Below are 15,212 nucleotides of genomic sequence, written 5' to 3'. Positions count from 1 at the left end.
AGGTACCACTTAACCTGCACGGCCCCCTTCAAGGTTATAATACTTCATCCCACTAAATACTATTCGAAGAGTAAATACTATGTAAAATAAATTCATATGATAGAAGTATGTGCGCGTTCAATACCAAAAATCTTTGCTTTGGTTTTTGTTCCACTAGTAACCCATTTTCCTTGGACTTTGTTGCATCCCCAAACTTTTACTTCGGTCAATCTGTTTTTGCAATTATCCAATATCGATTTCACGATGAAATCATCAACTTCGCGGCACCATCCAAGGTCGATCTTTCCCAAATCTCTGGCTTGTGTCGCTATATTCGCAAGGGCGGTCGCACTCACGTCCTTCCATCCATTGACATCCAGCGAGCGCAGCCCTTCGCCAGAGTGATTGAGCAGCTCCACAAGAGAGTTTGTTGATAACTTCGGATTGCGAGAGAATGTTACTGCAGTCAAAGGTGGATTGGGCCACTGGGAAAAGAACAGAGCAACACCTTCGTCAGTGAGCAGTGGAAGGTTCGAGAGGGTAAGATGTCGAAGACTAGTAATGTTAGGTAGGATACCAAATTGAAGCACATCATCGGTAAGCTCAATGTGTCCGGACAAATTCAGGTGCGTAAGTGTAGAGCCTACCGCACCGAGAAGTGTGTTGACCGCCTCATTGCTGCAAGACTGCGAGGGCTCACTGATGTCTAGATAACTGAGCTGGCCTGATAACAACCCAATTGGTCCTAGGAAATCGTCAGACAGCAAGCCGACTGCCCTAAGACCCAATCTCGTCAGCGTCTTTCCGCTAGTTCTAATGAGGCTTTGGAGGCATTCGAGGTCAAAACGGGGGCTTTGAGTGATGAGAAAACTTTGTAATCGCGAATGAGATTCGAAAAATGCAATCCAGGCCGGTACACGGACGAGGAACGGTCCAAGGAGCTGGAGGTGTACCAAATTTGGGAGTGAAGAGCGCCATGAGTTCATGACTTCATCAGATATTAATCCGCAAAAATTGAGATGAAGAGTGGTGAGGTTGGGATTCAGGTGGCCTAGGGTTATGAGTGCGGTAGGGGAAAGTTCTATGCAAGCATGTTATTTGCAAAGCAGTGAAACAGAGATGAGGTGCTCACTAGTCGCATCATAAAGTGTGAGAGATGTATTTCCTGAGCCATAGAAGAGATGGACGTTCTCTGAATTGCTGGTATAACTCACGTGAGCGAGTACGCTCACAGTAAGGGTGAAAGGCACACTGACAGACTACGCTTCCTGGAGATGGCCTTGGAAATCGCATCCATATTCAACGTACCAATGTCACCAAATGCTTCGATGTCGTCGATATGAGTGGAGATAATCTGGATATAGACTTTAATTGGGCGAAGAAAGAGAAAAAGAAGGTAACACACGTTGATGCATATCGACACAAGCGTCGGGAAGCGAGGTTTCTCGAAGTGCACGATGTTGCGTTTGTCAGCCGCTTTCATGCGCTTTCGGGGTGCAGTGGGCTTCTTGAAAGGATCGTTACCCAATTTTTTTGCGCATGGGTGACACAAGAAACCGGACCCGGTGGCTGCTATTGTGTATTGGCTCTTGATTCATTGTGAAATTGGTCAATGTTGTGCAAGTTAAATGAAAATGACGGACTACAGAGAACTCCTTCTCGCATTCAGCACAACGCTCGATACTCCCGTTTGCAGGCCTAGCTCTAGCTCCAAATTTCGACAACGCCGTGTATGGATCGTCGTCATCCTCATAGTCATCCTCATCGTCTTTCTTCCCTGTTTTCTTCCCCTTGGCTTTATTTGCTGTGATCTTTTTCTTCTTAGTGGCTGGAGCTTCGGGCTCATCTAAACCATCGGAGTCATACTCCTGTGAGACGACTTCATTGATACAGAGGAACAACTCCAGATATGCATAAGATTTACATCGCGTGTCGTCACTCTGTTGCGCCTTTGATTGCGCCTCAGTGGTACGGACTCTTCTGCAGAGTCGGGAATTTGTGCAGAATTACTGGATCCTGCAGCGGGCTGATTCTGAGTTGCCACTCGAGTTGCTACGGTTGTAGGTGTAATATTTTGCTCCTGTAAGTAATTTCAGTACCAAGTCTGAGATAAAGGTATCGACACTTGCCCTGAGAAAGTCTGTTAGGGCAGAGGTAGGACCTCTAACATTATTGCGCCTGGAACTCATGGCTGTAGCGAAGAAAAACGGAAAACAAAAGTGACAGGCCTAGGGGCGAGCGCGCGCGGTTTCGATAATTAAACCACGTGTACTTTTGCGCGCGTTAACCGCTGCCCCGGACCACTCATCATCTTCTTTCAAATAAGTCCGCAACATTATCAATACCGACATGGATATAGACAGTCTTTTCAAGGCATGCTTGCTTTTGCTCTTCGACTATGCTGCCTGTCTTAGAATTACTCAGGTTCCCAAGTTTCCGACGAGTGGAAATAAACGAAAAATGCCAGCTAATCCAACTCCAGAAATGCTGAAGAAGATGCGAATAGAAAGCGAAGCTTCTGAGAAGGGCATCGAAACCCTTCCGAATTCACCAGGAGGGAAAAGCAAGACGCGTGCTACTGTGGAGGACGCGATGGATGAGGACGAAGATCCAAGCTTTGCACCCGGCGGAGATGCCGATTATTTTATTGAGGAGGACGAAGACGGGAGATTTTACGGCGGCGGATTGACTAGCGAACAGAAGGATATACTGAATATATTTGAACGTGCAGGTGACGAGGTGTTGGCAGAAGTGAGTGTTCAATACTTCCATGTTTGCGATCTAACATGTAACCGCTAAACGCTAAGTTCTTCTAGTCCGATGAACTAACAATAACTGGCATACGGAGAACCCTCCTCAAATTTGAACGCGCGGTCAGCAAGAATCAAGATCAACGATCCAAATATCCAGATGACCCCACGAAGTGAGATTATATCCCAATTCACTTACAAAGATCAAAAACTCACCACGGCTACAGATTTATTGAATCAGAGGCGGACCTCGATAATGCCATAAAATCCCTCCTTCCATTGGCTCAAGCTCCTGCGCTCGCGTACTCCGAGCTTGTACGGTCGGAAACTATCGTTCTCCTCGTTGGCTTGCTTAGTCACGAGAATATGGATATTGTGATCGATGTGGTAGAAGTTTTTCATGAACTTACAGATGAAGATGTTGGGGAAGAAGCAGACGGCAATGAGGAAGACAGCGAAGGGCATGCCGCCAGTCTGAAGCTCCTTATTGAATCACTTGTGAGTTCAACAAAGTTAACGCAATTATTCTCTCGACAATTGTTTTCCAGTTGGAAAATTCGATAATGGATCTTCTGATCGGTAATTTGAAGCGCCTGAATGAAGACGAGGAATCAGATCGACAAGGTGTATTCCATATACTAGGTGAGATTCATTGGATCAGTACATTCTTGTTTCGCAAAACTCATAGAATGAAGGATTTTTCGAAAACCTCGTTGGTTTCAATCCTTCTCTTGCTACAGACTTGGTGTTGAAGACAAACATTCTTGTGTGGTTGCTTCAACGAATCCAATCGAAGAAACACGATGAGAATCGGGGTTATGCAGCTGAGCTACTTTCCATCCTCTTACAGGACAACCAGGCCAATCGCTTAGAACTTGGAAAAAAGGATGGCATCGAGACACTGCTAAAGGTTGCTTCAGTAAGTATACTTGACTTCGAGTGATAGCACTATCTTGATATTGTGTGCAGCAATACCGCCGGCGAGATCCCGTCGATGCAGAAGAGTTGGAATTCATGGAAAACGTCTTCGATAGTCTGTGCTCTGCACTCAATGAACCTGATAATAAGATGCTTTTTGTGGAAGCCGAAGGCCCTGATCTAATGGTTCTGCTCATCAAGTCGGTTCTATTGTTAAAGGAGAGTCTTCTAACCTAACGCTGATGTGATGATAGAGAGAAAATGGAATCTCGTTCAAAATCTATCAAAACGTTGGACTATGCCATGTCAGGCCCAGCAGGTACATTGAATTGTCAGGCATTTATAGATGCCTTAGGTCTAAAAACATTGTTTTCTGCTTTCATGGGCAAAGTGAGTTCCTCCCTGTAGAACACATTCACTACATTGACATTTCTGTGCCTAGGGTACAAAAAAACATAAATCCGCTGCCCTTCCACTTGCATCAGAGGATACGTCCCATATATTAGGGATTATATCTTCATTGTTTTCGAACCTGCCTTCGGACTCGCCCGAACGAATTCGTCTTTTGACCAAGTTTGTCGAAAACAACTACGACAAGGTTGATAAACTCTTAGACATCCGGGACAATTCTCTATCTCGATTGAGAGTAGCCGACGCTGAAATCACGCGTCAGAAAAAGGTATAGCGAACTCTTCACTTTCGAAATCTGTGCCGACCGCTTTCTTCCAGGATGTGCTTGCAGATGGCGAGGAAATCTCACCGGAAGATGAAGACGCCTGGTATATCCTGAGACTAGATGGAGGTCTTTATACTCTTCAGACCGTGGACTATATCCTTGCTTGGATCGCAATGGAAGATGATGGCGTTTGTTTATTTTCTCATGTTGTACGATAGTCCTTGCTAATCCTTGCTTCTCTTAGATCCGTTTACATTTATCACAGATGCTCAGTAGGAAAAATCAGTCATTGAAAGACGTGGTCCAAACTCTACGGATATACCACGATAACGTTGGCGAAGATTCGAACAGCACTTATGATGCGGGATCCACTTCACAAAAAGCCATACTACAAGGACTCATTCTTGCACTGGAGCCTACATAGAGTCACGGATCAATAGGATTGGTCGACATTATCTACTGTATGTACTACTTTTGAAAAACGGCTGTTATCGCAATGGGAGATTTGTTGATGCTACGGCCGAAAAGATCATGTCCAAGGCACCTTTCGTTCTTCGGATTTCCTTCTGGAACCGAAGCTCTGTCTGTACCTTTTTGCGTAGTCGTAGAAAGAGTGAGTCAATCAGTGGGGATTGACCTAAGATCGGAGTATACATCTCTATCGCAAGATTAGATACAGTAGCAAGATTGTATATCTGTGAACTTACGTATCACAAGCCCAGCGATATCACAGACCATCTCCCCGAAGCGTGGATCTGTGGCATGCTTGACCAGCACTCGCAGGACAGGCTCTAATAGAACATCATCCCGGCCAGCAAGTGCGATTCGGAGGCCATCACGGTGAATCAACTCTTGTATCAATGCAAATGTCGTGGTTGGAGGCACTTGCTACTTGAAGTTTCAGAATGAAATGAAAGACAAAAATTGAGTGTGCAGGACATACTTTGCGAAGAACCGAGTCCAATGCGGCAGAATATTTAAATCCCTTGAGAAGTTTGTCATAGCCTTTCAATCGTTTGGCCCTCCGACTCTCTATCCGAAATTCGTTTACATCGCCAAGAGGTTTAGCCTTTCCCTTTCCCTTAACCGTGCCCATTCCAATTGTCGGTAGAGTCCCACCAAAGAAGGTTTCAAATGTACCAGAACGTAGAACAGCGGCAGCGAGTGAAGCGTTGAACTGAGTCTCGGAAGCTTTTGGATTACGCCTACGCACAGAAAGAGTACCGTCAGTCATTCCTGCTGCGATATGCGTTTCATCAGGCTAAAACAACCAAAATGAGTGGCAGGTAGATAAAGGTATGTCAAAGCACACACTGATACTGCTAGACATAACACGGGAGCAGGGTATCTCATTGTATGTACAACCTTGTACGTGCTCACGTCGTACACCTTGACCATTTGATCAAGTCCACCAGTAAGTAAACGGCTGGCGGTGCTGTCGAAAGCTATTGCTGTGACAGTCTTCTGGTGGTTGGATAAAGCTCTGACACAGCGTCCACCAGCGACCAAATCCCAGACACGAAGTATAGATCCTGCCGAGGATACGGCGACAGTACCTGACGGGAACATCAGAACTTGTTCTACAGGGACATTGCCACCGGTGCTGCCTCCTGCTGGATTCATTACCATCTCACATTGACCAGACCTTGAATCAAACAGACGCACAGTGGCATCGTATGAGCCGGTCAAATGGAGATGGGGACTCGATGTAGAAGACTGGCCAGACCGGACATAGTCTGTATGAGCGGTAAATGTGGTTGTACAGGACTGGGAAGGGACGTCCCATATTCTGACTGTGGTGTCGTCGGAGCAGGAAAGAACCTGTGTAGGTGCTAATGAAGAGAATTTTGTCACATGAACTGCTTGCTTGTGCGAGTCGAATGTTCGAAGGATTGCTCGTGAATTTATGTCAAAAACCTAACATATACAATCTTTGAGCCGTTGGTTTCTTTTAGTCGAGCGAAAAAAAATGCCTGAATCAAGCCTGTGTCGTCTCCAGCTACGAGTAATTTGCCATCTGCGCGTATGCAGCCGCTCCGAGCAATATCCTTGAACCTTGAGATGGTTTTCGTGACCTTTTGTGTCCGGGGAGCGTAGAGTTGAACTCGGGTGGCTGCTGTCACGGCATATCGATGTGGTTTGGTTGGAGAAAAATGCACAGAAGTTACCGGAGCATATTCTTTAACAAAAACAGGATGCTTGAATTGACGCCAGTACCTTGCTTCAGGACTAGATTTGGAACTAGAGGGTCGAGGATGTGCTTTCACAATGACCGGTTGGTAGTCCATTTCTACGGTAAGATGCGGCATTACCGAAGAATTTAGCAAAGCCATGTGACTCGCATCACGTAATATTATCGATCGCGCATCCTTTTTTCTACAACTACTATTCTCTGTACTTGTACATCCTCCGATAACCTGATCCTTCGTCGTGAATAAAATACGATCTTGCTATGCTACTGTACAGCGATGTTGTCTCTGGAGACGAGATGTTCTCCGATGCTTTCCCACTGTAAGCCTGCCCAGTACCCTGTTCATTTGCAATGTGAAACGATCTTCCTCTATCTCTTTAGAAAAACTGTCGGCGATATCGTTTATGAAGTTGACTGCTCCTTGATCACTGTCAAAGCTGGGGCTGATGTAGATATCGGTGTGTTTGCGCAAACTTGATATGATTTTAATACTGACTAGTATGGAATCAGGTGCCAACCCATCATCTGAGGATGCAGATGAGGCCCTTGAAGATGGAGCAACACAAGTCAACAACGTTGTTTACTCTTTCCGTCTTCAATCCACGTCGTTTGACAAGAAATCCTATCTCACTTACCTCAAGGTATGTTCTGGTGCTATTGGCCCGGATCTTCAAGGCATCCATTCTTGATTCATAGGGTTACATGAAGAAAATCAAAAACCATCTACAGGCAGTCAATCCTGACCGTGTGGAGCCTTTTGAGAAAGACGCGGCCGCTTTTGCAAAAAAAGTTGTCGCAAATTTCAAAGATTATGAATTTGTGAGAAGTATCATATCTATCCGCTCCAACAAGGCTGAATGACAACAACAGTACACCGGTGAGGGCATGGACCCTGACGGTATGGTGGCACTGCTTAATTACAGGGTATGTCCGAGTCCATGTTCTCCAGTCAATGCCTTACTGACAATGTCGTATAGGAGGATGGCGTCACCCGTAAGTCTTTTGATTCATCCATTCTGTATACTGATTATTGAGTTCCCCTTTCACAGCCTACTTCACATTCTGGAAAGACGGACTGAAGGAAGTGAAACTTTGATATATATCTACTATTGTTCGGCCAATGTGTATCTTTATGAGATGGGTGTCTGTGTTCATCGGGTGTTCATCCAAATAATGTCAGAAGATTCCTCACGTTCAAACAGGTCAAACTCGTATGTCCCTGTGCCTGCTTAGGCTGTCGAATTTCTGTATAGGAAGCTCCGTTTGACCTACGGACAACTGGGAGAATTATACGGAAAGGTGAAAATCGAAATGCATGTCTCTGATCCTGAAATGGAACATATCTTGGAAATTCATGCCCCAAATGGATTGATTGTTAGTATATTCTATGATACAGGAATAGTGAGGGCGAGAGTGAGAGCTAGAATCTTTTGTGGTTTCAAGGCTTCGGTGGAGGCTCGGTTGGAGGGACGCCCCATTCTGGTAGACCTTTCGGCCTTTGTATTCTTCTTGGCTCCCAATCGTCGTCTGCTTGTGAGCTGAGTTTCTACAACTTGATTGGATCGCCTCATGAGTCTACGAGGGATTCGACCACTCACGAAATATTCTTCTCGTATATCAAACTTCTTTCTTTGCTTATTCAGCCCAAGCTCCTGCGCTTTGGACAACTGAGAGTAACCATGAGTTAACCGACCAGATGCATAGCATTGATAACACACCTGTTTAACTTTGTGGTCATGTAGATCATAACGAGTCTGAGTAAAGGTGGACATTCCGTACGAAGCAGCAACCATAAGAAGGATGAAAGGAATTCCAAAAATTGCAGGATTTCTCTGAACAGCCCTATTCAGTTTGGAGGGATTCAGCGGTTTTGCGTCAAATCGAGCCATGTTCAATTTGGTCGTCGCAGGTCGTCGCAGAAGGTGATGAAATCGTGCACGTGGTATATATCAAACTGAATTGATCATACTCCAAAAAAAAACAACCAACATTCTCCTTATCGATAATCATATAGTATCTTACTGCATTACGACTTCAGCTGAAGAGCTTTCCTCATGAGTGGTGTGTCTACTTATCCGACCAATGACTTACTTTGAAACTGAAGTCTTCGAAGCCACCGTTGTACTTGGGGCTCAATGGGGTGACGAGGGCAAGGGGAAGCTTGTAGATATTCTTTCCGCTGACATTGACGTCTGTGCTCGGTGCGCTGGGGGCAACAATGCTGGACATACTATCGTCGTGCCTGTCGGTTCAGAGAATGTAAAGAAGACATTCGCGTTTCATCTGCTTCCCAGCGGTACGTTAGATCGTCAGTAGAAGTATAAACTTCTAATGGTAATCCTGCAATATCTAGGCCTCGTCAATCCCAAATGCACAGGTCTCATTGGATCAGGAGTAGTTGTTCATCTTCCTTCGTTTTTCGAGGAATTGGATGCGCTACAATCTCAAGGTGTGCCTGGAGCAATCAGTGAACCTATCAAAAGGCTAAACTTTACTTCTATGAAGGACTCGACTGTTCCAACCGACTTTTCGTCTCCGATAGGGCACAGTTGGTCTTTGACTTTCATCAGATAGTTGATGGTCTGAAGGAAGTCGAGCTCGGCGGCTCCAGGTAGGCTACTATCCGAACAATTTAGACAGACGCTAAGCTCTCACTATCTATCAGCATCGGTACCACTAAGAAAGGAATCGGCCCAGCTTATTCTGGGAAAGCTTCTCGATCTGGTCTTCGCGTTCATCACCTATTCGATCATGAAACATTTGCGCAGAGATTCCGCAAGCTCGTGGAAGGCCGCTTCAAACGCTACGGTACCTTTGAGTATGACACCGAGGGAGAAATTGAGCGCTACAAGGTATGGAAAATCAATTTGGGGGGTCCTACGTTTGCATAAACCTTGTGCTCCAGGTTCTAGCCGAAAGGTTACGCCCGTTCGTAATTGACAGTGTGGTATATATACACCAAGCCCTTTCTAGCGGAAAGAAGATTCTTGTTGAAGGCGCAAACGCCCTTATGCTTGACATTGATTATGGAACCTACCCTTTCGTTACTTCGTCATCTACCGGTATTGGGGGTGTCTGTACAGGTCTTGGTATACCTCCAAAATTGATTGGACACACTATCGGAGTCATCAAGGCGTACACAACTCGCGTTGGTGGTGGGCCCTTTCCTACAGAGCAGCTTAATGTTCGTGATATCATCTGAGGGCCGATGAACTATCTCATTATCTGATAGGACACTGGTGTACATCTGCAAGAGGTCGGGCATGAATATGGTACTACCACAGGTCGCAGGAGGCGGTGTGGATGGCTAGATCTAGTTGTCATGAAACATTCCAACCTCATAAACGGTTACGACTCACTCAACCTTACGAAACTCGATGTGCTTGATGATTTGGAGGAAATTCGTATCGGCATAAAATATGTGGTTGAAGGGAAAGAGCTACCTGGTTTCCCAGGTCAGTACAAATTCCCTCTGCGCCTTCTCACTTTGAAACCTTTCTCTTTTTTGAAGCCAACCTTGAGATTCTCGACAAAGTACAAGTCCAGTACGTTACGTTTCCAGGGTGGAAGTCATCCATCGCATCCATCACAAGTTATGAAGACTTGCCTCAAAGCTGCAAAGAATACGTGGAGTACATCGAGAGATTCCTCAAGGTGCCTGTGCGATGGATTGGAGTTGGTCCGGAGAGGGAAAGTATGATCACGAAATAGACTGAATTGGTAAATTAACTTGTATTCTATTCGTCGCCAGCGTGAACCGGTACGATCATTTCATCATTCTACTTATGCCCATAACGTCAGGTGAATTGTTGAACGCCGGTGTATCAGCAGCAGGTATCAACACTTGGTCCTCGGTACTGAACCTAACCTCACCCAGTGCAAACTTTTGCTTTCCCAGCGACTGTGTCATAGATCTGTTGGAAATGTAGTACCTGGGCTAGTCTCACAACACAAGCCTGATCGCTTTTGAATTTGTTTCTGAGCATGCCTATTTCGCCTCACAAGTTACTACTGTCGGTAACTGTAACCAATTGTTCCAGATGCGTATCAAACCATCTAAGGAACACTGGGTATTTATCTATCTATCTATCTGAGTATCTTGGCTGTTAGGATTGATCGTGATCGACTGACCACAGTCAAAAGAAATATAAACGAAATTTTTGACCTGTTTTTCTCCGTTATTGCTCAACTTGTACTCCTCTTTCTGGTTCTTCCTCCTTCGGGGCAGGTCGGGCTCGTTCAAGCTAAGAACGATTTTTGTCGATATTTTTCCACTGGTCTGGTACCACTTTGGATGATGTTTCTATCAAGAGCATTGGAAACCGATGCCAATGGTTCAATTACATTCTTGCACCAGGTAAACTTGTGAGTTATGCGCACCTCGGAGTTCCAGATATAGTAATACCAAACTGCAATGTGCACCCAAGTCAGACTGTGTCAGCATTCTTCCTTGGATGGGTATTCTATGCATCAATTTCTACTCTCTTGACTTCTTTGCATCGGAAAAGAATGATCATAAGATTGCGGGCCTTGCTAGTAGCCTCCACCGTTCAAAACGACTCCATTATACATATCTCGCCCCCTTCAATCGATCGAGTTTTCTCTCCTCCTGCAGGCGACAATGTACAACGTATCCTGATCATCATGATGTTTGCCTCTTTCGTGACGGGTGGTCTGACCAACTTTGGGTCTTTACTATCATTTCAGAACTCTAACCTATGTGGTAGGTTACCTTAGGTTACTCCTGAGCTCACATCGGCGTCTAGGACTCATAGTCTCCATCAGCCTTCTTGGTCACTTGGAGTATTCTCTCGCTGGACACAGCGCGCTTAATGGGCTTGTGCATGCTTCTTCTTGCTCTCAAGCACTTGGGCATGAAACAATGGGAGCTAGTTATTTCTCTCATTTGGTTATTGACTGGCCTTGGTAGGTTGACTTCACACTAGTATCAAGTCTTACTGTGATAGTTTACTTACATACAATGTAGCTTTTGTGTTCATCAACGCTGCATTGGCCACAGGTGTTACGCAGTAAGAGTAGACCTCCTGGTTACCGGTTATGGTTGATCAATATATCAAATGATACAGAACTATACCTGGACCACAACTTGGCATCTCATTCTGTTTTCCGATCACGAGACAGTGAGTGAACGTTTATCCGCACTGTCGTTAACCTGATCAATTCCAACATCGATTTGCTAGCATTTTTCCAACATCCGCAGTGGTGTCAACTTCAATTTACCTTTGCCTGGAAATTTTTGTTGTCGTTCGTTTGTTGTTCAAGCTCCCCAGACCGCAGCTTTACAGACGGCGGGGATGGGCTTATCTTTTCAATACTCAAATAATCAGAGCGCTATCCCTTGTGCTGCTCGACTTACTAACTTTGGTACCCTCTGCTATTACTACTGATACATTAGGAGATCCTATTTCATATAGCATTGGTGCCATTGGAGTATTGCGTAAGTTGCTGACGATCTGCTAGCATGATGTATCGGATACTGACAGATTCTCGAGTCGCATTTAGCCATGATGCGGATGACCGGCAGCTCATCAACATACAAGATTCACCCGACGTGTCTCCAGCTTCAGCGCTGACATCTAGTAGCCCAGCATCGACCCAAAAAGACGCTCTTTTTTCGGTTCCGGCCTACTCGTGAGTTTTTCACCTCCCGTATTCCGCTCGCTAATTGAACTAACCCACAATCTTGCAAAGTTGGGATGTTGATCAGCGAGTCACAAGGTCCCCAACAACACGCAGTAGCATGACCATTGATTCTAGGACTGCGCGCAGTATACGCGAAGCTGTAATCCACCAGGCGAGGATAGGGAAGCCTTCGGTAACAGACCCGCGTGATAGTGCAATGGCACAATTTCCACAGAAACTTATCGCAGCCACAGAATTGGCACCACCCAAAACAGCTGTTAAATCTCTGCGCCCCAAACTCGTCATTGTGACCAAAACATTCGACCCTTGGTTCAGCCGTCCCGTTGCCTGGCAAGCTGAGGAGGACGAGTTATCGTCGGTCTTCGAGCATCGAAGCTTCGCGGCCCCGTCAGAGAGGATTCTCGCCAGCCGATTTTCTTCTCCGAGTTTGGCCACTACTCGAAGTCGTTCCACTATAACATACCCCTCCCAGATTCCATCTTCCTCTTCCGCTTCACGAAGCTCCGAAGGTCTGATTATGGTCGATAGTGCATCTGGCTCTTGGTGATTCGAGGGCTCCAATCCAGAGTTGATTTGAGCAGTCTATTTTACCTTCCCATTTACTAGTGGCAGCCCGACAGTTGTTTTGATCTTATAACCTCTTATTACCCTTCCGAATCCCAGAGGGCCCGGTCTTCGAGGGTATTCGCCAAATCATCGTACATTTAGTTTCGGACCTCGTACATTTCATTGATACTACACGAATTTTACCTTGTACATAGTATGAGATACAATTCATAACGTATACTTACTGCTGTACGCATGTAGACCCTATAGACAGAGGGAGATTATGTAGTGAAGGACTCGTCATTGATTGACACAATCAGAGGTCGCTTCAGTATTATTTTCCCCATCGGTAGACGTTCTGAATGATGCTAGCAGGTTGACGAAATCGTGTCTTCGAATCCTGCGGATGTGGGTCCGGAGATCACTCTGTTCACGGTTCATGTCCATGATTGATTCCGCGTTAGACATTCGAGAGAATGCGCTTTCACGATGGACTGGTGCGAACAACTGATGGGAGGAATCATCTCAGGAGATGAGTAGTATGTATTGTAGATATGAAAGGAGATAATACCTTGACAGTATGATCGATACCGCTTACTGCCACTAGTGGTAAATGCGGATGCCCTTCAATGACGTTCACGACGGCACCTGGGACCAGTATCAGCGTGTCTGCATTGCGTTTCTTATGTGGTCAGTACCGTCTCCTTCATATATGCCATGGATTTTTCCTGTGGACTTGTGCCACACAAAAAAATTGCCATCATCGGATCCCGATGTGACAAACTCATCGCGGGGACCAAGAAAGTTGACTAGAAAGTACTTTAGATTCAACCGTTCGAGTATAGTATATTCAAAGCTTCGCACCATCTTTCACAGTATCGACGTTTCGGGCTCCAGAAAACCGTCGGTAGGGTGTTACAATGTCGGTCCAAGAGTAGAATGCTTTCAACTCTTCCCCTCTCAATGGATCGACAACATCATCTTCCTCTAAATCCTCATCCTCTCCTTGATCCCCATCCTCCCGCTCTAGATGGTCCAACAAATCGAGATTCACAGCAGCACCTTCAGAAGGCGGAGAAGAAGATACCGTAGACGACGTTGATGGGGATTCACGAGAAATCCTACGACGTTTGAGATTTGGAGGGACTATGGTTGATGATGATGGACTACTACTGCTTTCTGGGTCATGCAGCGTCGAGAATAGATATACACCGTCTGAAGAATAAGAAAGTAGTACCTACGGAGGAATCATCAACGTCGTGGCCAACAAATTCTGACGAGGCATACCTCGTGGCCATTTTCGGCTGACATTCTGGATCCAGTGATGTGTTCTCGAGGATATGCGCGTGTTCTGTGGACCTTACGCTGGTTTGTGCGACCAAAGCGTAGAACACAACTCACCAGGCCTTCATCTCGCCTACCCCATTCATCTGGTATATCACGTCCCGTAAACCGGCGGTCGAAAAGATATCCCTGCAGCATAGCAGTAACGGTCAACTGTATTCTAGTCATCCGAGACGATGAAAGTATCTTACATATGGTGAATCTCCAGCGACAACACAGTAGTAGGAAGATGTAGCGAGTGTCGAGAGTTCATGGTGGACTTGCAATAGCGGAGCTGGACAGTGATCACGGCAAACGTGGGGTGTTCGTAAATCATGCTGGCGCACTGTACCATCCTTGATAGTAGGCTTGAGTAGTAATACTTTGCAGGGGAACAGAGGATATGCACTTGCCTCCGAGACCGTAAGGAATCGGTCAGGACTCTCTTCCGTAGCTATTCGCTTGACTCGGTCTTCGTGACATCTCAAAGTATTCAGACAATACTCCTGCCCAATTTCTTGTCCAAGAGCAGAAGTTTCATAGTCTTCGCCGACATCGAATACGCGAACTTGTCTGTCCCCGGATACTGTCGCACTGTCACAGCTAGGATAAGGATTTGAATGAGGAGGAAGCAAAGATAGCTGCTCACATTCGATTAGAATAGGGAAGCATAGCGGTATTGAAGATATTGGCTCTGTGCCCAGTGTGAATTACCGTCCGACATACGAATGGATAATCTTCGAAAGTGTTCGTCGGATCCAGTCTCCAAATCTGTACCCTGAATCGGAGAGTATGAGGATTCAGCGTTAAACAGTAACAAGATACAGCATACGTGGTATCATCTCCCGCACTCAGCAAGAGTTCACCTCCGTGTGCCCAGTGTAAGGCGTTGATACATCTTTGCGAATACTAAGTGTTCAAATCCCAATATCAAACGGAGAGGATGCTAACCCAGCATGACCACCGAGAACTTTGACTCTATCCCAAGTTCGCGCTAAAGATTTTCCGAGAGCCCTTTTCCGAACCCGAGTCGAAAGGGAGTAAGAGGGAAACGAGGATCGATCCAGGTAGGGATATATCAAGCTAGGATCTTCGTAGCAGTTCATTGAGGTAGATTAGTCAATCGTTAGTCAAGCAAAGACGGTTCATGATCTGGTTTTCATAC

General features: G+C 45.7%; 8 protein-coding genes across 8 annotated transcripts; 4 read left to right on the top strand and 4 right to left on the bottom strand.

The window, feature by feature from the left end:
- Window positions 1-92: 92 nt before the first annotated feature.
- On the bottom strand, window positions 93-2,168 carry C8R40DRAFT_1158488 (uncharacterized protein; the record flags this gene model as incomplete). Its single annotated transcript, XM_046229742.1, has 7 exons — window positions 93-1,060; window positions 1,112-1,179; window positions 1,236-1,333; window positions 1,385-1,567; window positions 1,623-1,847; window positions 1,904-2,059; window positions 2,109-2,168. 7 exons carry the CDS (start codon window positions 2,166-2,168, stop codon window positions 93-95), a joined length of 1,758 nt encoding a protein of 585 aa, XP_046090979.1.
- Window positions 2,169-2,267: 99 nt separating this feature from the next.
- On the top strand, window positions 2,268-4,981 carry C8R40DRAFT_451182 (Catenin-beta-like protein). The gene is made up of 11 exons (XM_046235100.1): window positions 2,268-2,352; window positions 2,404-2,730; window positions 2,796-2,902; window positions 2,957-3,227; window positions 3,278-3,371; window positions 3,425-3,648; window positions 3,699-3,847; window positions 3,902-4,037; window positions 4,090-4,326; window positions 4,377-4,511; window positions 4,568-4,981. Exons 1-11 carry the CDS (start codon window positions 2,329-2,331, stop codon window positions 4,745-4,747), a joined length of 1,884 nt encoding a protein of 627 aa, XP_046090978.1. The 5' UTR covers window positions 2,268-2,328; the 3' UTR covers window positions 4,748-4,981.
- C8R40DRAFT_1034470 (Trp-Asp repeat-containing protein) lies at window positions 4,812-6,611 on the bottom strand (the record flags this gene model as incomplete). The annotated part of the gene is given in 5 exon segments (XM_046223433.1): window positions 4,812-4,981; window positions 5,031-5,211; window positions 5,267-5,584; window positions 5,638-6,240; window positions 6,252-6,611. The coding sequence occupies 5 exon segments, from the start codon at window positions 6,609-6,611 to the stop codon at window positions 4,812-4,814; spliced, it is 1,632 nt and encodes a 543-aa protein (XP_046090977.1).
- A 164-nt stretch (window positions 6,612-6,775) lies between these two features.
- On the top strand, window positions 6,776-7,610 carry C8R40DRAFT_1034428 (translationally controlled tumor-associated; the record flags this gene model as incomplete). The annotated part of the gene is made up of 7 exons (XM_046223429.1): window positions 6,776-6,834; window positions 6,896-6,972; window positions 7,025-7,155; window positions 7,211-7,333; window positions 7,385-7,438; window positions 7,492-7,507; window positions 7,564-7,610. 7 exons carry the CDS (start codon window positions 6,776-6,778, stop codon window positions 7,608-7,610), a joined length of 507 nt encoding a protein of 168 aa, XP_046090976.1.
- Window positions 7,611-7,964: 354 nt separating this feature from the next.
- On the bottom strand, window positions 7,965-8,403 carry C8R40DRAFT_993314 (cytochrome c oxidase assembly protein COX16-domain-containing protein; the record flags this gene model as incomplete). The annotated part of the gene is made up of 3 exons (XM_046236746.1): window positions 7,965-8,060; window positions 8,113-8,181; window positions 8,233-8,403. Coding segments are annotated over 3 exons (336 nt in total), but the record flags the coding sequence as incomplete, so codon positions are not given.
- Window positions 8,404-8,462: 59 nt separating this feature from the next.
- Window positions 8,463-10,608, top strand: C8R40DRAFT_1083558 (Adenylosuccinate synthetase). The gene is made up of 8 exons (XM_046227262.1): window positions 8,463-8,575; window positions 8,628-8,810; window positions 8,868-8,963; window positions 9,020-9,125; window positions 9,180-9,366; window positions 9,420-9,698; window positions 9,747-9,969; window positions 10,026-10,608. The coding sequence occupies exons 1-8, from the start codon at window positions 8,569-8,571 to the stop codon at window positions 10,223-10,225; spliced, it is 1,281 nt and encodes a 426-aa protein (XP_046090974.1). The 5' UTR covers window positions 8,463-8,568; the 3' UTR covers window positions 10,226-10,608.
- A 71-nt stretch (window positions 10,609-10,679) lies between these two features.
- On the top strand, window positions 10,680-12,143 carry C8R40DRAFT_450804 (uncharacterized protein). Its single transcript, XM_046235099.1, has 7 exons — window positions 10,680-10,879; window positions 10,942-11,237; window positions 11,300-11,440; window positions 11,502-11,544; window positions 11,602-11,655; window positions 11,716-11,972; window positions 12,038-12,143. Exons 1-7 carry the CDS (start codon window positions 10,809-10,811, stop codon window positions 12,106-12,108), a joined length of 933 nt encoding a protein of 310 aa, XP_046090973.1. The 5' UTR covers window positions 10,680-10,808; the 3' UTR covers window positions 12,109-12,143.
- An 881-nt stretch (window positions 12,144-13,024) lies between these two features.
- Window positions 13,025-15,153, bottom strand: C8R40DRAFT_1166107 (WD40-repeat-containing domain protein; the record flags this gene model as incomplete). The annotated part of the gene is made up of 9 exons (XM_046230798.1): window positions 13,025-13,231; window positions 13,296-13,372; window positions 13,423-13,533; window positions 13,589-13,961; window positions 14,012-14,197; window positions 14,260-14,650; window positions 14,697-14,825; window positions 14,880-14,945; window positions 14,999-15,153. 9 exons carry the CDS (start codon window positions 15,151-15,153, stop codon window positions 13,025-13,027), a joined length of 1,695 nt encoding a protein of 564 aa, XP_046090972.1.
- Between the last annotated feature and the right edge of the window lie 59 nt (window positions 15,154-15,212).

The sequence above is a fragment of the Lentinula edodes genome, assembly GCF_021015755.1.
Source record: "Lentinula edodes strain Le(Bin) 0899 ss11 chromosome Unknown C8R40scaffold_3, whole genome shotgun sequence".
NCBI lineage: Eukaryota > Fungi > Basidiomycota > Agaricomycetes > Agaricales > Omphalotaceae > Lentinula > Lentinula edodes.
This window is presented reverse-complemented; position numbering and strand designations above follow the sequence as displayed.

Coding starts and splice junctions, on each gene's coding strand:
- C8R40DRAFT_451182 (XM_046235100.1), top strand. CDS start 2,329: ATGGATATAGACAGTCTTTTCAAG. Junction 3,372..3,424: donor AGGTGTATTCCATATACTAG/GTGAGATTCATT, acceptor CATAGAATGAAG/GATTTTTCGAAAACCTCGTT. Junction 4,038..4,089: donor TTTCTGCTTTCATGGGCAAA/GTGAGTTCCTCC, acceptor TTCTGTGCCTAG/GGTACAAAAAAACATAAATC.
- C8R40DRAFT_1083558 (XM_046227262.1), top strand. Junction 9,126..9,179: donor GTCGAGCTCGGCGGCTCCAG/GTAGGCTACTAT, acceptor ACTATCTATCAG/CATCGGTACCACTAAGAAAG. Junction 9,699..9,746: donor TTCCTACAGAGCAGCTTAAT/GTTCGTGATATC, acceptor ATTATCTGATAG/GACACTGGTGTACATCTGCA.
- C8R40DRAFT_450804 (XM_046235099.1), top strand. CDS start 10,809: ATGATGTTTCTATCAAGAGCATTGGAAACCGATGCCAATGGTTCAATT. Junction 11,441..11,501: donor TTGGTTATTGACTGGCCTTG/GTAGGTTGACTT, acceptor CATACAATGTAG/CTTTTGTGTTCATCAACGCT. Junction 11,656..11,715: donor TGTTTTCCGATCACGAGACA/GTGAGTGAACGT, acceptor TCGATTTGCTAG/CATTTTTCCAACATCCGCAG.